The 24,024-nt window shown below is 35.8% G+C and overlaps 3 protein-coding genes across 3 annotated transcripts; 1 reads left to right on the top strand and 2 right to left on the bottom strand.

Moving 5' to 3' along the window:
* Positions 1 to 3,674: 3,674 nt before the first annotated feature.
* On the bottom strand, positions 3,675 to 5,122 carry LOC138908612 (uncharacterized). The gene is made up of 4 exons (XM_070199290.1): positions 5,111 to 5,122; positions 4,572 to 5,016; positions 4,019 to 4,173; positions 3,675 to 3,974 (listed from the first exon to the last, which is right to left on the bottom strand). Exons 1-4 carry the CDS (start codon positions 5,120 to 5,122, stop codon positions 3,675 to 3,677), a joined length of 912 nt encoding a protein of 303 aa, XP_070055391.1.
* Positions 5,123 to 6,484: 1,362 nt separating this feature from the next.
* NTOCENP-C (uncharacterized LOC104095863) lies at positions 6,485 to 14,332 on the top strand. The gene is given in 11 exon segments (NM_001302518.1): positions 6,485 to 6,753; positions 7,223 to 7,410; positions 7,496 to 7,593; positions 7,718 to 7,817; positions 7,928 to 8,097; positions 8,260 to 9,224; positions 9,324 to 9,405; positions 11,551 to 11,636; positions 12,421 to 12,505; positions 12,590 to 12,697; positions 13,929 to 14,332. Coding segments are annotated over 11 exon segments (2,145 nt in total). The 5' UTR covers positions 6,485 to 6,603; the 3' UTR covers positions 14,042 to 14,332.
* A 4,080-nt stretch (positions 14,333 to 18,412) lies between these two features.
* LOC138908611 (uncharacterized mitochondrial protein AtMg00810-like) lies at positions 18,413 to 23,387 on the bottom strand. The gene is made up of 4 exons (XM_070199289.1): positions 23,373 to 23,387; positions 23,155 to 23,268; positions 22,532 to 23,064; positions 18,413 to 18,545 (listed from the first exon to the last, which is right to left on the bottom strand). Exons 1-4 carry the CDS (start codon positions 23,385 to 23,387, stop codon positions 18,413 to 18,415), a joined length of 795 nt encoding a protein of 264 aa, XP_070055390.1.
* Between the last annotated feature and the right edge of the window lie 637 nt (positions 23,388 to 24,024).

The following is a 24,024-nucleotide window of genomic DNA, read 5'->3' as shown; positions in this document are numbered from 1 at the left end:
AAACTCCTCCAACCCGAGTAAGCAAGAGCTTTAAAAATTATTTCTCGCGTGAATTAATAAATTAATAAATTCTCTTTTTTTGTTGTTTCTCATGGTAATTTTAAAAAATAGTGATTTCTTTTATGGTGCAAAGGAGAGAACGAGAATTACGATTGCAAATTTTTTATTCTAGTAATTGTTTAAGAAAAAAAAAAAGGTAAAAGAAAGCATGAAAAAAAAAAAATGTCCACATCAATAGTGATCTTAGACATTATTTCTTATTTTGATAGTTTGGTTAAGAAGTTCATTATGATTTAGCCTTTGAACTAAATTAAAATTATTTTATTAAACAAGCATTAGCAAATGTGTATACAAATACTCAACTACTCAAATTCACCAATCACAAACAAAGAAGATTTTTGTGCGAACGAGCAATCAATTTTTAAAAGCATGAGTAAAGAAATTATTTTTATCTTTAGTGTAATTTAGAGTTTTGTTCTTTTAATTTATCATTATTATTAATATTTATGTTAATATAATTTTTTTATATTTTAAATAAATTTTGGCATCAGGACCAGTCAAATTCGCTCCTAGTCCTATGGGTTTGATTATAGTAGCGCTAAAAAGCTTCACCATCCAATTCGAAGCGACCAATCAAATCCGTTATATATTCCATGTTCATACGAATGCTTTTATATCAATGAGTGAAATGCATACGATATATAGCTGCCCTCCAAACCAATAGGCGAATAATGTATATTTTATATCTTAATATATATATATATATATATATATATATATATATATATATATATATATATATATATAATTAATGTATATTTGGCTAACAGTTGTAATTATATTTCGACCGAGTGGCCAAATATATTAAAACCCAAAATATTATAGTCCAATCTACTGAACTAACTAGATTTTGTCGGCCTCATAAGTCATCCATTTTAACGTTTCTAATTCAAATAATGTTATATTTACTGCACTTAACAATTTTCAATTATTAGTTTACTTTTCTTCTTTCTATGTTCTAATGGTGATTATAAGTTTGTATAAACTATTGTACGTGTTATTTATCTCAGTAGATACTCTGGGACTAACATAAAATGAAATCCAAATCGCAATTAGAGTTTTAACCTTTCCCCTTTTTTATCTCAACATTCTAAATGTGCCTTGTTTTTCTTTTCAAAGAAACATTCGTATTTAAAATTTATATTTTTCATCTCAAAGAAATATAGGGCTAGCACTAAGTCGTTAAAATGCTAGCCCTATATTTTGTAATATTTCAAGCTAACTTGTCATGTTTACTTTACGATAAAGTTGATAGAATTTATATGTTTACCTCTGATTCTTCGTTGCTAATATTTATTTTGTTGAATTATGGCAAGCTCTAAAACATAATAACACATAATAAAGAACATAAACAGTACTAGTTGTTGTCACATAAGCTTATAAAATTTTCAAAACTACTAATAATTATAGCAAAAAAGTATATGTTTTATTTTATGTATTGCATCTCAAACTTTAAAGAACAAATGAGCGGAATTTGTAATGTATGTTTGAACAAGAAAATAATTAAATGAACGATCAAAGTGATGTTGTGCTCAAGAATGATTGCGCTTATGTATTTTGGTTTATAAATTAGATATTCAATCAATCTATTGTGAACTAAATCAAAACTTATTGAAATCAGTTTCATTATGTAGGGATTAGGGCCGCCAAGTGGGCCGGTCCCGGGCCTAAACGGGATAAGTGGGCCGATTCAAACAGTCTCGGGTCCGAGCCCAAATTAAACAGGCCAAACATACCCAGGCCTAAACGGGCTTTTTGTAGGGACCGGGGCCAGGACCGTTTGGTCCCGGGCTAAACGGTCCCGGCCCGCGGGCTAAGTATGCTAAGTGGGCCCAACATATATATATATATATATATATATATATTTTAAAATTTTAAATAGATATTAGAGACAAAAGGATGTTAAAAAAAATATCTAAGACAATGTTTTGTAAATTTTATTATAGAATTGTGACCTAAATTTTAATATTCAATATTTAATATCAAATATATATAGTATATAAGATGTATGTATAGTATAATATAGTATAGTATATATATTAAATGTATAATATATATATATAAAAGCTATATTCGATAAGTTATATATACATCTTATATGTATATATAGTACAGTATAGTATATATATTAAATGTATAAAAAGTTTGGGGTTAAAACAAAGTTGGGGGGTTAAATGACTTTTTTATAAATAGCCAACGGCTATATTTTTTTTTTAAAAAAAGATTTTTTTTTTCTAGCCGTTGGGACCGTTTGGCCCGCTAAGGGACCGGTCCCGGTACCTGACAGGCTAAATGGTCCCGGACCTGGCGGGCCCAAATCATAGGACCGGCCCACGAGACCGGCCGAAGCCCACTAAAACCGGGCCAAATGGTCCTGACCCGTTTAACCCGTTTGGCCCGCGGTCTCGGACGACCGGACCTGGACCGACCCACTTGCCACCCTTATGTAGGATTGTCCTACTTTAGGGATTTCAAACTTGAAACTCATTTTTTATTTTTATTTCCATAAAATTATTCCAATGTATAAACAAATAATATTTTAAAGTTTTTTATTAAAAAAAAGTAAAAGAATTTTAGGCACAAACGGGACGGTTATGGATTAACATTCACTAAGGGGTCATTTGGTGTAAAAATAAGTTATGTAGAGATTAGTTTATACAACTATTAGTTGTGCATGGATTAGTAATGCAACAACAACAATAACAACATACCCAGTATTATCCCACACCGTGGGGTCTGGGAGGGTAGTATGTACACAAACCTTACCCCTACCTTGTGAGGATAGAGAGGTTGTTTCCAATAAACCCTCGGCTCCGGAACCGTATTAATGAAAATATAGGGAAGAAGGGACAGTACCAAAAAGCCATATAAAAGCAGGATAAAATAACAAGATAATAAGGTGGTCAACAATGAAAGAAAATAACAGAAACCTACTACCAACATAAAGCAGGACTGCGTGCCCATACTATCGTTATGAACACTCTAGACTACCTACTCTACTGCCCTAATCCTCGACCTTCATACGTTCCTATCAAGGGTCATGTCCTCGGTCAGCTGAAGTTGTGCCATGTCTTGCCTAATCACCTTTCTCACTTCTTCTTTGGCTTACCTCTACCTCTCCGTAGGCCCTCAAATGTCAACCTCTCATACCTCCTCACCGGGGCGTCTGTGCTCCTCCTACTCACATGACCAAACCACCTAAGTCGTGCTTCCCGCATCTTGTCCTCAATAGGGGCCACATCCACTTTGTCACAAATAACCTCGTTTCTGATCCTATCTGACATGGTGTGCCCGCACATCCATCTCAACATCTTCATCTCTACTACCTTCATCTTCTGGATATGAGCGACCTTGATTGGCTAACACTCAGCCCCATACAACATCGTTGGTCTGACCACCACTCTTTAGAACTTACCCTTAAGTTTCGGTGGCACCTTCTCATCACATAAAACACCAGAAACGTGTCTCCATTTCATCCATCCCGCCCCGATACGATGTGCGACATCTTCATCAATCTCCTCATCCCCTTGAATAATAGACCCGAAGTACATAAAACTCCCTCTCCTAGGGATGACATGCGAGTCCAGCCTCACATCTCCTTTCCCTCCTTGAGTCTAACCACTGAACTTACACTCCAAGTATTCTGTCTTGTTCCTGCTCAACTTGAAACCTTTAGATTCCAAGGTTTGTCTCCATACCTCTAATTGCGCATTCACACCGTCTCGCATCTCGTCAATCAATACAATATCATCTGCAAATAATATGCACCACGACACTCTCTTTAGATGTGGCGCGTCAGTACGTCCATCACCAGAGCAAACAAAAAAGGGCTGAGTATCGACCCCTGATGCAACCCCATCATAATCGGAAAATGGTCCGAGTCCCCACCCACCGTCCACATTCGGGTCTTTACTCTATCATGCATGTCCTTAATCAACTTAACGTAGGCAACAAGTACATCTCTAGCTTCCAAATATCTCCACAAAACCTCCACCAAAACTTTATCGTACACCTTTTCTAAGTCGATGAACACCATATGCAAGCCCTTCTTTCTCTCCATATACTGCTCCATCAATCTCCTAACAAGGTGGATGGCTTCTGTAGTCGAACACCCTGGTATAAACCCAAACTAGTTCTCGAAAATAGACACATTGCTGCTCATCCTTAGCTCTACCACTCTCTCCCAGACTTTCATAGTATGGCTAAGTAGCTTGATACCCCGATTATTGCAATTTTGGATATCACCCTTGTTCTTGTATACAAGAACCGTCATGCTCTACCTCCATTCTTCGGGCATTTTCTTCGTTCTAAAAATGACATTAAATATCCTGGTGAGCTACTCCAAACCTGCCTTATCCGTACTCTTTCAAAACTCCACCGAAATTTTATCCGGCACAGTCGCTTTGCCCCTGCTCATCTTACGCATAGCCAATTAGCCCCCTCAATTTTATCAACTCTAATCCGCCTACAATACCCAAAGTCACAACGACTCCCGGATAGTTTCAAATCACCCAGTACAATGCTCATGTCCCCCTCCTCGTTCAAGAGACTATGGAAGTAGGTCTGCCATCTCCGACGGATAAGCCCCTCATCCAACAGAACTCTCCCTTCTTCGTCCTTGATGCACTTTACTTGGTCTAAGTCACACGCCTTCCTTTCTCGCGCCTTGGCTAACCTGAACAACCTCTTATCTCCAGCTCGACCCTCGAGTTCCTCATACAAATGACTAAAAGATGCAGTTTTGGCCGTCGTAACTGCTAGCTTTGACTCTTTCTTAGCCAACTTATAATGCTCCCTACTCGCTCTCTTCTCCTCCTCGTATACACTTTCCACTAGCTTTAGATACGCTGCTTTCTCGGTTTCTACTTTTCCTTGCACCTCTCCATTCCACCACCAGTCTCCCTTGTGACCACTAGAGTAACTCTTTGAGACTCCTAATACCTCTCTCGCGGCTCCCTAATGCACTACGAGTCGTGGTCCACATAACACTTGTATCCCCGGTACTTTTTCAAGCCCCCATAGTCACCAGTTTGACCCCTCAAATAGTTACCAATCTTTGCATGGATTAGTAATGCAAAGATTAATTTTATCTTGGTTCATTGTATTAAAAATTGAATATATAATATATAACCTAAACTTGTGTTTGATTTAAAATGTACAAAAAATTATTTATAATTATACATGTGGACTTTTGTAGATTTCTCTATCCCATTTAAATTTAAATTATCTAAACTACCTTTTTTTAGCCACCAAATCAAGGTTTATATTTATCATTGAATCAATATCAGCTTGACAAACATAAATAGGAGGTGTTTCATCCGTCAGTAAATATCTAGAATCACCTAATTAATACCCATCATTATTCAGCAATGAAAATACAAAAAAGAGGAAAATGTCCTCTCTCGAAGTCATATGGATGCAACTTCAACATAATATGATGATATGCAACATTTATTCCAGAGAGGCAGAGACGATAACCAGCAGAATCAATTGTTTTCAATGAACTACCTCAATTCTTGATTTGATTTTCTTACTTTATGTCTAAATAACTCAAGTAAAGACAACTTCACACATTCTAAAGACCCAAAAAAAATATGTATGTACGAAAGTTTTTTTTTTTTTTAATAAACGCAATATAATAAGCTTACATATATTGAGAAAAACTAAGAAATCGAAAGTATACATACAATGAACTTGTTTAAGTAAATCAAAGGATGTTTAATTGTTTCCAAATTCCAGCAAATAATACATTATAAAAAAATTTGACTACCAGCTCAAAGTACAAAATTTCAATTTCAAATACAACGACAAAATAAATTCAGCAAGTAAGTAATCCATTTAAGCAACATTTAATAAAAGTTTTAACTTTGAGAATTATAGTGGAAGGCTAAAGCGTTGCGGAAGATGCTTGCATTTAGTTCGACGTTATTTCTTATTCATCGCCAGAGATAAGTAGACGCCGTATTTTATTAACTTTATGAAAAATGTATAATTGAAAAGTGTTTAATTATTTAAAAAAGATAGATATGTCATTTTGAAATTTTATCCATGTATTATTAATCATGGTATTAAGTATTTCACGTGGGTCTACGTATAAAGTTATGTACTTGAAATGTTGTACATAACAGTATATGGATTATTTATCCTAATTTATCAAACACAACCAAACACTATATAAACTCAATACAGAATTTCATGCACCGATTAATTCTCTTATTCAACGTACCAAACGACCCCTAAGTCTATGAAAATTTATTACTAGTGGTGTCGAGGATCAAAATAGAGATGGAAGAAAATCTTGGATGAGCGAGAGTTGTTTAACCATTTTTCGGGGGGCATACGTGCAAAGAAAGAAGAAAAACTAATTTCTGTTGGCTCCCCTTATTTCATCCTTCCTCAGTCGTTCTCGTCCCCGCTCAATCCCGCTCAGACCCTATTTTCAAAACTAAAATAATAATAATAAAAAAAATAGTACTCACGCGAAGAAGCACTCATCTGTTTTTTTTCAGGTTCCTGAAACTTCCACCACTCCTTTGTGAGAAAATGGCGAACGAAGCACTCACGTCCGACCCGGTGGATCCTCTCCGCGGCCTCGTCGGACTCTCTCTATTCCCCAAAACAATTAGGGTTTGCACAGATGTATCAGTAGACCCTAAAGACCTCGAGTCAGTTCATAATTTCATGAAATCCCTGGTAACTTTTTCGTTTTTTTATTTCCTTTATATACTAGTTCTAGCTCTATTATAGATCTGGTCAGTTAATTTAAAGTGATAATGTCGTTACAATTCCTTTCATTATTCTTCAATTCGTTTGTGCAAACTCCAATTTCAACTTAAAATTAGTACAGTTCGCTTTGTATTATGTGCAACAATTAACAAATTCATTTTATCGCCTGTGACTGCCACCTTCAGCCTGGAAATTTTCACGTTTTTTTTTTATTTTTTATTTTATAGAATGGAGTTTGTTTTTTTATTTTTTGTCTTTGTTTTAGTATTTGGTCGACTATGAAATAACTTGGATTTCTTTTGGTGGTTGTATGTGACAACATAAATACTGTAATTTGTCCATTTGATTTTCATTGATTTGGTTTGGTTAGTTGTTTGATTATTGAATGATGTCATGTTGATAAAGTTTTGTTTCTTCATTATTATGATCATAAAAGGAAACGAAGATGCCTGCGAAGCTCTTTGAGGAGGCCAGGGCCATTGTTGATAATGCTGCGGAACTTTTGAACACAAAATGTATGGGCATTGATGGGGATCTTGCCATGAAGGGCAAGGAGAAGCCCAAAGAGAGAAGACCAGGCCTTGGTCGCAGAAAGCCTCGGTTTTCTTTCAAGCCAAGTACATGGTAAATTATAGATAGTGTTTCGTTTGTTCTCAAATTAGATCCTCTTGAAATGATGTTCTTGGCATATCTTGCTATGTTTTTGCAGTAAACCTCCTGTCATCTTGGGTTCTACATTAGAGTCTTTAGACATGGATCAACTGGAAGATCCAGTGGAATTTTTTGCAGCTGCTGAAAGGTGGGAAGGTAATATTTGTTTCTTTAGCTGTTTGTTGAATATCTGATTGATAGTTGATCACGTCTGCAACTAAAAACAGTCTATTATACTCGGAGAAAGAGAATAATCATTTTACACACGGTCAATTTACAGAAGCTGAAAAGGAAATGAAGAGACTGAAAGGCATCAGTATCAATGAAGATGTGAATGATCCACCCGCCAATGCACGCCGTCGTCGGCCAGGCATCTTGAAGTATACTTAGTCACTCTATGTGTTTTAACATGGAAATGCCTATCTTACCCTATGATCATCCTATCAACTTGCGGTTACACTTGTTTAAAGTTTTACTCTTTCTGTCTCAGCAAATCGGTGAGGTATAAGCACCGCTTCTCATCCATCGAGTCTGAGAATGATGATGCATTTATATCATCTCAAGAGACATTGGGGAGTGATATTCGGGCTGGCCAGAATTCTCAGTTGCCAGAAGAGCCCCCTGGCCTCAATGTTGAACTACAAGAAGCAGATTCTCCAGGTTGGTGGTTTTAACTAATCAAGATTCAAGAGAGATACCTTTTGATTTCTATTTTCTATTTTTAACTTCTCTATGAGCAAAATGTATTTCAGAGATACCATCCTTTTTTCCTTATAAAAAGGAGTGCATTTCAGAGATGCTGATTGGGTTTCAATTTGACAGGGTCAGTAGAGAAAACAGAAAACAATGGTATTTTGAATGAATTACTGTCTAGTAATGGTGGAGATCTAAATGGGGGGATGGCATTATCCAAATTGCAAGAGTGGTTGCAGATCAAGCCAATTGAACTAGGCCCCTTATGTTTTCCTGAGTTCCCTATGACTGGGAAAGTAGATGGTAAGGCTTTTGGAGAGAGGATTCGGAAGCCTAGGAAGTTTTCACTGGAGATACGGGATCTTGTTAAAAGTGCAACTGAGGGAACAACTTCCACTCGCAGACAACATGAAGAAAGTCCCACCAATAATTTAGCATCACCCACTCCACCAAAAAGTCCACATGCTTCATTGTCTTTGTTAAGACAGAAAATTTCTCAGTCAAATCCACTGAGAGATCCTTTTTCGCCTCTCAACATTGATCTGGATAACAGTGATTCACAATCAGACCATCCACCAGGTTGGTCTATGAAGATGAACCCGCAATGTATAAGTAATAGTGCTGGACCTACTGAATCTCATGGTGAGACAGAAAACATTGCTGGTTCTGACAATGCGAATATTATGCTTCCTTTAAGTGGTTCAAACTTTTCACATGAGCAGTTGATGATAAACGATTCAGGCAAAGATAATGTAAAAACTGGGCCAAATGGATCTCAATCTGGAGAGGAGCTAGAAAATGGTTATGATATTGATATCAATACTGACATCAACTTGACTATGAGAATTATGGATTCCCACTATGAGTCTGATGTGCTTGATAAAGTGAAAGATGTTTCAGTTGTAAACGATGTTTTGAAGGATCAACAGGGTCTTGAGACTGAATCTTACATTAGCTGTCAAAAGATGCAGGACGGAGAAGTGCTTGCAGAAACACTATCTTCTCCTCAAGCACAAGGAGAAGCTGATGATACACACAATTGTTCCGTTGAAACAGTTGCTGTGGATTTTGGATCATCTGAAATTGATGGGCAGGCAAGACTATCCGCTTTTTGCCATTATACTACATTTGATACATCATTCCAGGAGTTACAATTTCAAGTCTGACATTTTTCATTCATACATCAATATCAGGTTGACGATATGCCACCGCAAAGAGCACATTCTGCAGAACAAGATCACCACTTTGAGGATTCTGTCAAAGGTGTAACTAGTGGTAAGATTCATTTTTAAATGATTTCTTATTTCACGTCAACTTCATTATTTCTGAAGGTGCTACATTTGAGCTTGTCTGTTTCCTATGTAGATTCTTTTGTATAGCCAAATTTTTGCATGTTTTTCAGAATAATCTCCGTCTTTTTTGTGTTTAACACATCGCTTGAGTTTTTCATGGAATCATCAGTAGTCAACTTTCTGTTTTTTGACTCACTTGAATGTCCAACTCTTGGGTGATGCATGGTTTTGGAAACTGAACATTTGATTGGTGAGCTACAGGATACAGATTGAGGTATGAAGTATTGGAAATTTAGTACTAGGAAACAAATAACTTCCCATGTTTGCCAAAAATTGTGCTGCAATGAGATGCAATACCTTAGGTTGCTTTGAGATGATCTCTTATAACTTTTTCTTTTCTTTTCTGTTTCATCTCCCTTTTTCCAATGGGAAGATGCATGTGATGCATCTTTATAAACAAACTTGATATGGAGAATTTGAAACTTGTGGTTGTCAAGAACATGATTTTTGAACTTCACTTTTTTTATTTTTATTTTTTATAAAGGTAATGGTTTTATTGAAAAGTTTGGGATAACCCCGCATACAAGTTGTATACCATATAGAGAACCTTACAAAAAGATATAGTTCTCCTGCGAAAGATCCAATCATCGCTACTGAAAATATACCAAAAATAACAAGATTTCTGTACTATGTTTGTACTTCGTTTCTATCTTTGAGCATCATATCAGGTTCCAGTTTCTAATTATCAAGACATAAGTTTGATAGCGATGCATGCTAAGTTATTGCTGTATTGATGCTATATTGTATAAGAACATTAAGGTTTCTAATGTTTCACTAGCAAAGCACTTGGGATGATTAAAGTAACCCTTGTACTGATATCATAAGATGTTATGTCACATATTGATACCTTTTGCCTTTTGAATTCTATTTAGAAGTGTTGTATCATGGTTAAAAAGCATTGAGGTTTCTTTAATGCTTCACTAGTGAAGTACTTGGGATGGTCACAGTAAATTATGTGCAAATAGTGTATGGTATTCATATCGCACAGTGATACCTATAGTCTAGTTTAAACTTTAAAGTTTGAATTGCAGTAATCCTTGATTCCTCTTCCTACTTCAATATTGTCAAGAAATTGAAAGATTTGTCAAACCCCATGACCCCTATTTCTCTAATGCCATGTATTTTATATGACAAGCAGTAAACGTCTTAAATTGCACATGGTGAAAGCAAAGAATACTACGTGCAGTAATAATATAAGCCTGGTTCCGTGAACTGAAAAGTTATTACGAACCAACACTATGTTTGAATTTGCATCATCTCTGTAGTCATATTTGCACAGAATCTGCATCCTCAAAGATTGGCTAAATCTATTTTAATCTTCAGACTTTACACTTGTTGGTGATATTGCAACTCTCTCTTGCTCCTTTTCTCCCAATTTCTTTCAGTATTGACCTCCGTATTTTCCTTTTTTCAACCAATAAAGTTTGAGTCACGAGTCAAATCTTTCCCATTTAGATGCTAAAATATCTTGCAAGATCTAGATCTTGTTTCTTGTACAGACAATGACTTGTTTGAACTTCACGAATTGGTTTTCTAGATGTTTGGTGCCATTTCTCTTTAGGTACTTTTCTAGTTTCTGTAGCTGCAGGTGAGATGTGAGATACATAAATATGGTTGTAGTGAACTTGTGACTTGTCTATGCATTTTAGCAACCAAAAGGATCCTGCTTTTTAGAGTCGGTCAGCTCTTCCACTTAACCCAGTTTATAGTTGCGTTTGCTTTATGGACTTCTAAAGTTAGTAACCTGCCGCCTCCAAATATAACCTGCAGCTGCTGAAATCATTCTCACAATGATCACCTTTTTCCTTTTTTTCTTTTCAAAGGTTTGTCGAGCTTTTATCACTCTTTATGTTATTAAGTCATCATAGTTTCCTTTTCAAGCAAATAAACTTGGGTTTCACCACCGACGACTTCCACTGATAAAGTTGCCTGTACTTTCTAAATTTATGTAGTCTTTCTTGAATTTGATAGCTAGTGGTTTGAACCATGCTACTTTGTTTATCCTAACTAGTAATAACAGTCTGATATTTGGGAAGAAGTTGAGAAACTTGATACTATATTTTTACAGATCAATTGAGCTCAGTTGCAGTTGAAGTCCATTCTACAGAAGTCAGATCTAAATTGCCAGATATGAGCCCTCAGCATCATGCCAAGGTTGTTTCCTTTCTTCAGTACTCCTTTTTATTTTATCAGCAAACTCAAAACGCAATGTCCTTTGGTGGACTTGCCCATTTTTCTCGGAAAAGTAATTTTTTGGATCACAAGAGTAGGCACACTTCTTCAGAGAAGTTCATATATACTCCCTCTGTCCTAAAAAATTGGTGGGTTTTGAATTATAAGGGTACAAAATATCTACATTTCTGCGTGGAGCTGTGGAGTTACACATTGGTTCTTTTTATTGTTAAAAGCTCTGAAAAAATCAAAGTCAAAGGAAATATCATTTGACTCCTCCAATTGTTACCTGTCATATAGAAAGAGTGTAAAGCTTCAGTGCTCGTGCGTCAACAAATCTGCAGATGAATAAACACTATTGGTGGAGATGGTTTGTGCAACAACATATAGCAATTCCCAGCTGTAACACAAGCATTAACTGCTTTTGATAGCCATGATATCTGATTCTCTTAAAATGCAATAATGCTACTGATCTAATTTATACCAAATGTGTTGATTTCTGTCCCGGGGTTGGACATTTTAAGTTGTCTACTGGAATGACCCTTACGATATTATCGGTGTAAAATTTTGACAACCAATTTGTATAAGAGATAATAATTCTGACATGACCGAGGATATTGAATGATATCAAGTAAAACTACAGAATCTTTAGCCCATGATTTCTACTACTTCTATGTTTACATGTATGTGCATGTGTTCTCTGCAGTGTATTTCTTTAGCTGTAGTGAGTATATAGATGTGTGATACAACATTTCTTATGCTTTAGGCAAAAGATAAACAACCGAAAGCAAAACGACCTGCTGGTGGAAGGCGTGAAAGTAAAGCTCTTCGTTCTAGGCCAAGTCTAGCAGGTGTTTACTCTTGCACCTATGCGCATGTATTTGTTAGAACTCTTGATTTTCTTTGTTATATAAAGAATTTCATGAATTCGACAGATGCTGGCACGTCATTTCAAGATGGGGTTAGACGAAGCAAACGAATGAAGACAAGGCCTTTGGAATATTGGAAAGGCGAAAGGTTATTATTTGGACGGGTTAATGATAGTGAGTATTTTCTTGTAAATTTTATACTATTGTTACTTTACTTGGTTTTTGTTTTTTCTTTCTTCAATTTGGATTCATTTGTTAGACTCAGGTGATAATTCAGTTTGATTATCAATCTAGTTTTTTTAGTTTTTTTTTTGGTTTGAGAGAGAGAGAGAGAGAGAGAGAGAGAGAGAGAGAGAGAGAGAGAGAGAGAGAGAGAGAGAGAGATGGAGGGAGGGAGGGAGAGGGAGGTGGTGGTGTGAAAATAGCCTGCGCCATGCTAGACGTCATACTTATAGTCTTGGGAAGGTAACTACTGGAAGAGATTTTCTTGTCCTCCAGCTGGGATGTTTATCAAACTTACGACATCTTGCGTAGAATTCTACAAGACAGGGAAAGAAATTATGTACAAAAAGTCTAGAGAAACATGGTAACTAGGTTACTTACATGTCTGATAACCTATCAAAAGAAAAAAAAAGGTTACTTACATATCTGATAGAGTATGCAAGTTAGGGTATCAGAATCTAAGTCTTAATATTTTTTTTTGGAGTAATTTAGTTGTGTGTCTTCCAGTTGGAGATTAACTTAGTTAAGGCTCTTCTAGTTGGTGACCTACTAGCTCAAACTAGTCTTAGGAACTTGAATCGCAAGAAATTAGGTAATTTGACCCTTACTATTTTCGTGCTTGAAAATCATCACTGGGATTATATGGTTGACATATTTCGTATAATCCCAAAAATTGTCCACACAATTTTGAAGTAATTAGAAACTAATCATTTCAGTTTAGGAGATTTCAGTTGAGGGATGTGTTAAGTTACTTAGTTAAGTCTCTTCTAGTTGGGGACCTTCTACTAGCTTAGAATAATGTAGAAACTTGAGTCGAAGGAAATTGGCTAATTTAGCCCTTAAGAGTTTCTTGCTTGAAATTCATCATTGAGATAATATATTAGACGTATTTCATATATCAGCCCACTTGCTGAATTCCATATAGGGTCCACAAAATTGAAGTCTGTCTAAACTGATTATCGGTGTAGAAACTTATTGCAGCCAACATCAGCCAGCATCTTTTGGACATTATTTCTACTGTAACCGTGCAGGGAAAGCATAGTATAGTAGTGTATTCTCTGTGGCTATTATAAACTGTGTTTCTACCAAACACAATGGACTTATCTTTTGACTGGCAGTTTCTCTAAATAATCTGAGGGAAAAAACAGCAGATTTAATGTAAATCTATGTGTTTCTGTTGCAGGTCTGAAGCTAGTTGGGGTGAAATACATATCTCCAGGAAAGGGATCGGTAAAGGTGGAGTCTTTCATCTCTGATGATTACAAAGATCTGGTTGAATTAGCAGCTCGCTATTAATTTTCTAAAAACACTGGTGGATGGATTACCTTTGTGGATCTTGTCCTATTTTTCAATTACTTATACACATGTAGCAATTGTATATAATGTACCTAGGGTCGATCTTAAAACAGCTGAAGCTTGAATTATTCTCTCTTATTTGTTGAGCGATACTATTTTCTGATGAGCTGTTGGTGCAAATTGCTGCCATCTTTCAGTATCCTAGAGTAGATGACTCCATATTTCTTTGAGACCTACCATGGCTTGTTAATGTTAATTGAAGAAAGCCAAATCTCACTTTCTCATTTTTAAATTTTGAATAAAAGATGATGTCTGCATGCACCTCGACTATTCCCGGGTACTTGCTATGTCCTACCAGTATAGATACTAAGTATCCATGTCCTTGCACCCCGAAGCAATGGTCGATAGCCCCCTTGATTATTCCAATGACCAGAATAGTCTTCGGCAATAATAATATCAGTTGTTACGTTTATCTAGTTTGGATCAGGTTGGAAACTACGCTTAGTCATGACACATTAGGAGATAAATGAAATATGCACATTGTGAACAACTTATTATAGTAGCAGAATAAGTTTCTGCAACTATTCCTCGATTTGGGCCCATTCTTTTGTTACTATAGGAGAGAACTGCTTAGATGTCTGTTGCTCCCAAATGCACACGCAAGTATACGTGGTCGTACAAGTAATAAAATAATAAGTCGAGTGTCGAACCCACATAGACTTGTATCAACTATCCATTAAATTCACCAAGATTGTTATTCAGTCGAGCCAATTCGAGTTCAAGAGTTTAATTATACTAAACTATAATTCTAAGTAGTAACTAAATTATCAAGCAGCAAAACGATTGTTGTGTATTCAGTAGAGATAATATTCCAGGGTTGTGATCGATTCACCAATCCTATTGTGTTCTAGTTAACTCTTTATTTCATACAATTCACTCATGGTTGCTAATTAATCGAACAATTGCTCTCATAGCCTTCTCCCGAAGTACTACTCGCCTATTCAAATAGATTAACGCCTATATTCCTATGAAATCAATCTATTAAGAACGCATTAAGATTAGGATATTTAGTTAAGCACAGTGACTAGGTATATTCCTATCCTAAACACAAATCCGCTCCCCTCGGAGTTAAGATCGTGCTCTATTCAATTCTTCTCTAATCTAAACATGACTTTCCCAAGCATAGCATATATAGTCAATAGAACTTAACTGCTGGCCAGATAGTTAAGCAATTAATCACAGAATTAAAGAAACAACCATATATTGGTGAATTGTAATCAAGATTAAGTTAACGTTAAACAACAATATTCATGGCTAAAACAACCCCAGAACTATGGGTTTTAGCCACTCGTGATAGTATGAAACAAATTCATAAGTCTTGGATAATTGAAAATACTTAGAAAAGATGAAGAAATCTGAGATATCTTTGCTTCCGAATATTCCTCGTGTGCCTCTAGGTCTAAAGTATGTCAAAAGTTCAGAAAATAACGTTTTTTCATGTATTTATACCAAGTAGGGTCGGACCTAGACGAAATCTCCCTTTCCTAGCCGAAATAGGAAAACTTTCAAACTTAATGCTTTCCATGAGTCGCCCAGTGTGTCGCACTAATGCTTTTTCCTGTCAGACAAAAAAAAAACCCAGTCTCTGAACTTTAAAAATTTCTGACAAAAATTTGCACTAATGCGTCGCACAGTGCCTCACACTAGTGCATTTTTTCAGCAGTTGCTTCTTCCTTGAATTTTGACGTCCAGAATTGATCCTCGACCCCCAAACACGATCCCAGCTTAATCTCTTGGGTTTTTACTCAGATTTCAAAGCTCCAAATAACTCGAATTAGTTCCACAACATCTACATAACTCAGAATCGGTCCTACAAGACATAAAACACACAATAAATACAAAATACTAGCGATTAAAATTCAAACACAATAAAAGTGCAGTAAATTAGAATGCGATAAGCAACTAAAATACATAATTATAACCTACCGTCAATACCCCACACTTAAACCATTGCTCGTCCTCGAGCAATCAAACTACACTTTATATAGACACAATCTTTTTAAATAATTCTCCTAGCTCATTACACCAAGAATATTTAAAATAGACTAAGTATAATAGTGTAACATCATCACCTCAAGATTTGACTCACAAGCACCATATATTTTTTACAACCCGCTCACTTACTCTAACGTAGAGGTCAAGCATTACCTTTCCTTTATGAATCAAGTGCTCTCACATAACAAAAGAGAGTAGCTCCACACTCAATAAAATTTAAGAACAATTAGGAACTCAAGATAGAAAGAATTCTCTCATAGAAACAACATTCATATATCACAAAAGATGCACCATAGGCTTGCCCGTTGTGCCAAGCTCTACTAATCGAGCTCATTCAGTCTAAGATCAAGTAGGACTTTAATTGGTTGTAATGTAGGCTGCGGGATGAGTAAGATACATTTAGATATAAGAGTGACTACACCTCCCTAATCACTTTAATACATACACTTTAACATTCAAAACCCCACACTTATGTCAAACCATAACTCCACCTTCACATCAATATACATCAACTCCCTACTTCTTTAAGCATAATTACATCAAGAGTTACCACTTTCAAGGAATATTTTCCACAATAATATAGCTATTTTTCTTTCTTTTCTTTTTCAATTCAAGTGGCTCTTACCTTTTCAAAACAATGCGCCTTTCTCCTTATTTCATTAGTTCCATTCAAAAACCAAACTAACCTCCACACACTTTAACTTTTACAAAGTTCATAATAATTCCAAGTGCTCATGAGAGGTGAAAAGATTCAAATAGATGGTTAATTCAAACAAATGGGTAAGGCTTATAATGTGGTTGCCAAATAAACAAGATTACAGGCTCAAAAGGGTTAACTACGATACATAACAATTAGGTTCGATAAAAGCATATAACTGGCTCAACAAAGAAATGTCTATATCACTTTCTAGACTGACCAAAACTACTAATTCGTTTTGCAAACACACGGGGCAAGTTTTAGACATAAAATGCAATGCACAGAATAACACACAAACCTCACACACACATGGCACATAACTCACTCAGGATTGGACTCATCAAGATATTCTAGTCAAAGCAGTTAAGCAAAGTTAAGATCATATAATTTAAGGTACTTATACAAGAGTCAAAAACTAAGCCTAAGCATCACAACCAAAGTACTCACTATTCTCAAGGCATAACAAAGTCAAGAGATATTGCTTCAATTTCAATCACAGCACAATGGCTCCTACTCCTAAAAAAAATAAAACTAACTACACCCGGTTCAAACAAAACCCTTGAAAAAGAACCGCGGCACAAAGAAAAACCAAGAGGAAATTATTACACTACTTAAAAAGAATTTTTTTTGTTTGCATCACCACACTAATTTTTTCTTTGCATCACTACACTAAGAAGGAATACTACAATTAAGCTAAGATAGCATAGAAAATTACCCGGACAATCTCCTCACCACACACTTAAAATTGTGCAATATCCTTAATGCATACACTAAATAACAAAAAGGTACAAGAGACTCCCTGGTAGGCCAAAGGCAAAAGAATTAGCAGCTCACAGGATACTCAGACTTCTCTTGATTGTTATCCTTTGTGCGGGTACCGCACACTTAGTTCCAACCATCTGCTCGATTTCCCACATGCCTATTGGCTTTATTCCGTGCTCCTACTCCTACAAAATACAAAAATAACACTACAAAAAATAACACAATAAAATAAATAAACAAAAGTAAAAATAAAAAATAAAATTGGGTTGCCTCCCAACAAGCGCTTGATTTAACGTCGCGGCACGACGCCATCACTTTCACCACTTTTCCTTCCACTTTGAGGATATAAATTGCGACTCCAATTTCGCATCAAATTTTCTGTCACGTTCATGGGGCGGTGGTGTGAAAATAAAGGGACCAATCAATAGATATCGCATCTTGCACTTCTTGGCCCTTAAGTGAGGAATGTCGTTTTGCCTTTTTGGTGTTGCAAATTTTAGAATATAAGGGTCTTATTCTTCATCTATACATCTCTCGAAAGGCTCAATCTCCATGTCTCTAGCCAAACATAATGTAGAAAAATATTTAGAATGAGGACCAATACGCCCCAACTCCAAAACTCCATTATTTTTGACATCCTCAATAAAATATACTTCCTCAACCTCAATATCATCAACAAAAACATGGTTTAATGATTGGTATTCTCGTTTTAGCTCCTCAATTTGGCCTAGAAGATCTTTTTCAACTTCACACAACCCATCACTAAATTGTTGGGCGTTACACGCATCAACCTTTGCACTCAATTGAGTCTCCAAGTCGAGAATAGAACTGCCAAATTGGTCGATCTCTTGTCCCAATTAAGCTCTTTCTTCTATAAAGTGTTTCATCTCATTTATAATTTTCTCGCGAAAACCTCCATATTTCTCTAATAATTTGCTGTGCATATCAAGAATGCGAACATCGTGTTCCACATTATCTAATTCGTTAATCCTGTCAAACTCACAAGAATTATTAAAATCATCATAAGAAAGGATTGGAGTAGGATAATAACACTTAGGATAATTATTCCAATTACCACCACAAATAGTACATGATTGAGATGATGCACACAACTCGGTCCTGGAAATATTTTTACAATATTGCCACAAGTGGGGTCCTTTACAATATGGACAAGGATCACAAAAATAAGAATACTTACTATCCCACCACTTTTCGTTCAAAGATGCCATGTAAAAAAAAATGTAATACTAACTACACTAAACTAAAATTAAAAACTTAAATAGATAAAGAGTAAAAATCTAATCTAGTAGAATAGTTAATTTTTAAGTCTCCGTCAACGGCGCCAAAAACTTGTTGCTCCCAAACGCACACGCAAGTATACGTGGTCGTACAAGTAATAAAATAATAAGTCGAGTGTCAAACCCACAGATACTTGTATCAACTACCCACTAAATTCACCAGATTGTTATTCAGTCGAGCCAATTCGAGTTCAAGAATTTAATTATACTAAACTATAATTCTAAGTAGTAACTAAATTATCAAGCAGCAAAACGGTTGTTGTGTATTCAGTAGAGACAATATTCCAGGGTTGTGATCGATTCACCAATCCTATTGTGTTTTAGTTAACTCTCCCTTTCATACAATTTACTCATGGTTGCTAATTAATTGAACAATTGCTCTCATAGCCTTCTCTTGAAGTACTACTCGCCTATTCAAAATAGATTAACGCTTATATTCCTATGAAATCAATCTATTAAGAACGCAGTAAGATTACGATATTTAATTAAGCACGGTGACTAGGTATATTCCTATCCTAACTACAAATCCGCCCCCCTCAGAGTTAAGATCGTGCTCTATTCAATTCTTCTCTAATCTAAACATGACTTTCCTAAGTATAGCATAGATAGTCAATAGAACCTAACTGCTGGCCAGACAATTAAATAATTAATCACAGAATTGAAGAAATAATCATATATTGGTAAATTTTAATCAAGGTTAAGTCAACGTTAAACAACAATATTCATGGCTAAATTACAACCTCGGAACTATGGGTTTTAGCCACTCATGATAGTATGAAACAAATTCATAAGTGTTGGATAATTGAAAATACTAAGAAAAGATGAAGAAATCTGAGATATCCTTGCTCCCGAATGTTCCTCGTGTGTCTCTAGGTCTAAAGTGTGTCAAAAGTTCAGAAAATAATATTTTTCATGTATTTATACCAAGTAGGGTCGGACCTAGACGAAATCTCCCTTTCCTAGCCAAAATAGAAAAACTTGCAAACTAAATGCTTTTCATGCGTCGCACTGTGCGTCACACTAATGCTTTTTCCTGTCAGACCACAAAAAACCCAGTCTCTCAACTTTGAAAATTTCTGACAAAAATTTGCACTAATGCGTCGCACAGTGCCTCGCACTAGTGCATTTCTTCAACAGTTGCTTCTTCCTTGAATTTTGACGTCCAGAATTGATCCTCGACCTCTGAACACGATCCCGACTTAATCTCTTGGGTTTTTACTCAGACTTCAAAGCTCCAATTAGCTCGATTTAAGTCCACAACATCTACATAACTCAGAATCGGTCCTACAAGGCATAAAACACACAATAAGTGCAAAACACTAGCGATTAAAGCTCAAACACAATAAAAATACAGTAAATTAGAGTGCGATAATTGACTAAAATACATAATTATAGTCCACCATCAATTTCTTCATCCGTTCATCGTTCCTTGTCCATTTTGGGGTGAAGTTCTTTAGAAACAATCAGAATGGTGGATTATAGCGAATGTCCAAACTCAAGCTAAGATTATTACCAAATGGTAAATTCAAGAAATAATATAAAATTTTATGTTTACTCTGGAGAAGGCTTGCTCTTCATTTTAAATATATAAACTCATCTAGATTTGTCGGCACAAATATTCCGTTCAAATTAGCTGCAATCAGCAAGGGCAAGCACGAGAGACTAATTAATTCAAAGAATAAACTGAGTGTTGTGTTTTTCTATTTTTCTTTCTTTGAATGTGCATCATTCCTATGAATTTTAAAGTACCTTTATTCTAATATTGAAGTTTTATTATTTTCATTTTCTTTTAATGATAGATAAATTGCAGAATAACAAAGGCAATGCTTATTAGTTGTACTGTTGCAGATCTACTGGCTCGATAATCTGAATCTATTCCATTACAAACAATCGAACAATTGATACTGCTATATTTATCTGAATTATAAGTGTAAGCGAATAAAACTAAGAAAATTCATTTTTGTTCGATTTTTTTATCCAATACCATCCTCAGTACACATTTTAACTATCTCATGTTGAGTGATAAACGATTATATAAAGTATATGTCTCATGTGCGATAGAGGTGGATGTTCTTGCTACGGATTCAGCCAAATTTAACATTTTTCATACAGATGTCAGAGTGTATATATCTATTTACAAATTATTTAAGTTTCAATAAATATTAAATTACGAACCCATAATTAATTCAAACGTGTAACAGGTTCAGTGATAAAGTTTTTAAGGTCGAAACAGATCTTGGATCTTGCATCTGCTTGTTGAATTGTTGTAACTTGTATGCATTAGACTGAAGTTGGCTAGAGGCCTAGAGCGGCCAAAGTTCTGAAACGGGATGCTTCTACGGATAAGAAAAAGAAAACGTCTAGAATTTTTGAAATAACTTTCTACGTATTTCATGAGCAAATCAAATTATTAAACTTGATGTCCTTTACTTCGTGGCGTAAGAGTGTAAGACTAGTTCAATGTGTTCAATATGCAATTTAAGTTTGAGAAGAAATCGTTTAAAAAAGAGGAATTTTCAGAAACCACTCATGTTTAGTGGCTATTAATTTCCTATAGCTATCGTATATATAATTACTTCCTATAGCTACTATTCAGTTGTTACAATAGTGTTTTCGCGCTGATGTATTCATGAATGGAGCAGCAAAAAAAAAGCGCCTAAAATCAGGGCAGTCCAGCTGTACGCGCATGTATTCACATGTATTCGCGCCATATATTCATGAATACAGTAACGATAATCACCTTAAAAATAGGTATGTCCAACTGTCTAATAACAGAAATAATATCAATTACCGTGATACACTCCTAATATAACTCAACAAAATCAATTCTACCATGCCTCATTATCAACCCAATTAATTAGAATGATTTTTCGGTTGTATATAATTGTTGTATTTAACTTTTGTATTTAGTGTATTTTAATATATATATTTTTTACTGTGCATTCATTAGATTCAATGTTTGTATTTACTGTATTCACTATTTTATATTCAGTATATTCAAATGTATTTGTATTAACAGTATTTTAGTTATTCCTAATTGTGAGCTTGATAAATCTGAGTTCACACCTCAGATTTATCCATGCAATCTTAATCGAAGCTCAACCATGGTTGAGAATGAAGAGAGGAAGAAGACGATTACAGAGAAGAAGGAAAATAATTCTGTATATATCAAAATGAAAGTAATTACAAAATATATACCTCTAACTTAACTATAGTTGTAACAATTAACTATAGTTCTAACAACCTAACCATGTTCAACTGGGACCCACCACTAACTACTAACTAACTATTCTTCACACTCCCCCTCAAGCTGGAGGGTGTAAGATATTAAGCACTCCAAGCTTGCCTAAAAGAAAAGTATGCTGTGAATGGCCAAGTCCTTTGGTTAATAAGTCAGCCTGTTGATCCTTAGTGCCTATAAAGAGAGGCATGAGCAGACCTTGCTTGATTCTATCACGTACGAAATGGCAATCAATCTCTATGTGTTTGGTACGTTCGTGAAAGATGGGATTAGCTGCTATTTGTAAGGCAGACTTACTATCACAGTAGACATTCACAGGCTGCTTGATAGTTACACCTAGCTCAGCAAACAGCCCCAACAACCATACAACTTCTGCTGTTACTGCTGCTAAACTTCTATATTCTGCCTCTGCAGAGCTTCTTGACACTGTATGTTACTTTTTTGATTTCCAAGAGATGAGTGAATCAGCAAATTTGATCAAATATCCTGTAACAGATCTACATGTGTTTGGACAACTAGCCCAATCAGCATCACAGAAGTAAGTCAAGCTATCTTCATTCGACTTGCCCAGAAGGATTCCCATTCCTGGCTCATGTTTGAGGTATCTGACAACTCTCACAGCTGTATCCCAATGAGACTTTTTGGGCTCTTGCATGAATTGACTAAGAGTCTGTACTGCAAATATAATGTTTGGCCTAGTGATAGTAAGGTAAATCAACCTACTAATCAGTCGTTGATATTCATTTGTATCAGATAGTACCTCATCATTTGTAACACCAGTATGTCTATCAAATTCTGCAGAAGTAAACTTTTGATTGAGATCAATTGGAGTGAGAACAGGCTTGGCACCTCCTAGGCCTAAATCAGAAATCAATTGGAGGTAGTACTTTCTTTGGTTCAAAAGAATTCCACTCTTGGACCTTAACACTTCAATCCCCAGGAAGTATTTAAGATCACCAAGATCCTTGACCTTAAATTATTGATGAAGCACCTCCTTAGTCTCATTGATGAATTATGTGCTGTTTCCAGTTATCAGCAAATCATCTACATATATTAGTACTGCCACAAAGTCTTTACCCTTTCTCTTAGTAAACAAGGAGTAGTCATGAAAGCTTTGAATGTATCCTGCAGCTATGAGGGCCTCACTAAGCTTGATGTTCCATTGCCTTGAAACCTATTTCAGTCCATATAATGATTTCAAAAGCCTGCAAACCTTTGTCTCCCCCTGTTTTCTGAAACCTTGAGGGAGCTCCATGTATACTTCCTCATATAAATCACCTTGTAGAAAGGCATTGTATACATCTATTTATGAGATATTCCAATCCCTGGAAGCAGAAAGTGCAATAACAGACCTCACAGTTCCATTTTGGCAACTGGTGAGAAGGTTTCATTGTAATCCAGACCTTCTCTTTGGCTATACCCCTTGGCAACCAACCTGGCCTTAAACCTTTCTACTTCTCCACTAGCTTTGCACTTGATTTTATATACCCATTTTGACCCAATGGCCTTTTTTCCTCTTGGCAGATCAACAACATCCCAGGTCTTGTTGTCTTCTAGTGCCTTGATCTCCATTTTCATTACTTCAATCCACCTTCTGTCCTTTGGAGCCTCAGTAAAGTTCTTTGGCTCAATCATCATAGATATGTTAGCTAGAAAACTTCTGCATTTGTCCTTCAAATTAGCATAAGACAAGTAGTTAGATAATAGATATGAGGATCCCTGGCTCCTTTTTGTGGTTACATAATCTTGTAACCATAAGGGCTCCTTTGAGGTCCTTTTTGATCTCCTTATCTCATTATTTTCCAGTTCTACAACTGGTGAGATAATGACATCACCTTGTAGTGTAGATTCCTGTTGTGCTGGTGCTAGCACCCTTGCATTATCTGAACGAGACTCAGCAACTCCTACTTCAGACATGTCTATGTTGTTG

This window comes from Nicotiana tomentosiformis, chromosome 3 (assembly GCF_000390325.3).
Source record: "Nicotiana tomentosiformis chromosome 3, ASM39032v3, whole genome shotgun sequence".
NCBI classification, from domain to species: domain Eukaryota; kingdom Viridiplantae; phylum Streptophyta; class Magnoliopsida; order Solanales; family Solanaceae; genus Nicotiana; species Nicotiana tomentosiformis.
Note: the sequence above shows the minus strand (reverse complement) of the source record. Positions and strands in the feature narration are given on the sequence as shown.

Bases quoted from the DNA above. Each gene is read 5' to 3' on its own strand.
- LOC138908612 (XM_070199290.1), bottom strand. The intron at 4,174-4,571 runs GTGATTTGAAAC...GGTTTATACCAG, and splicing joins GGACATGAGCATTGTACTGG to GGTGTTCGACTACAGAAGCC. The intron at 3,975-4,018 runs GTACTTGTTGCC...CATGCATGATAG, and splicing joins GATATTTGGAAGCTAGAGAT to AGTAAAGACCCGAATGTGGA.
- LOC138908611 (XM_070199289.1), bottom strand. The intron at 23,065-23,154 runs GTACTAATATAT...CAATAATTTAAG, and splicing joins AGGGTAAAGACTTTGTGGCA to GTCAAGGATCTTGGTGATCT. The intron at 18,546-22,531 runs GTAACATACAGT...TGAGTTTGACAG, and splicing joins ATCTCTTGGAAATCAAAAAA to GATTAACGAATTAGATAATG.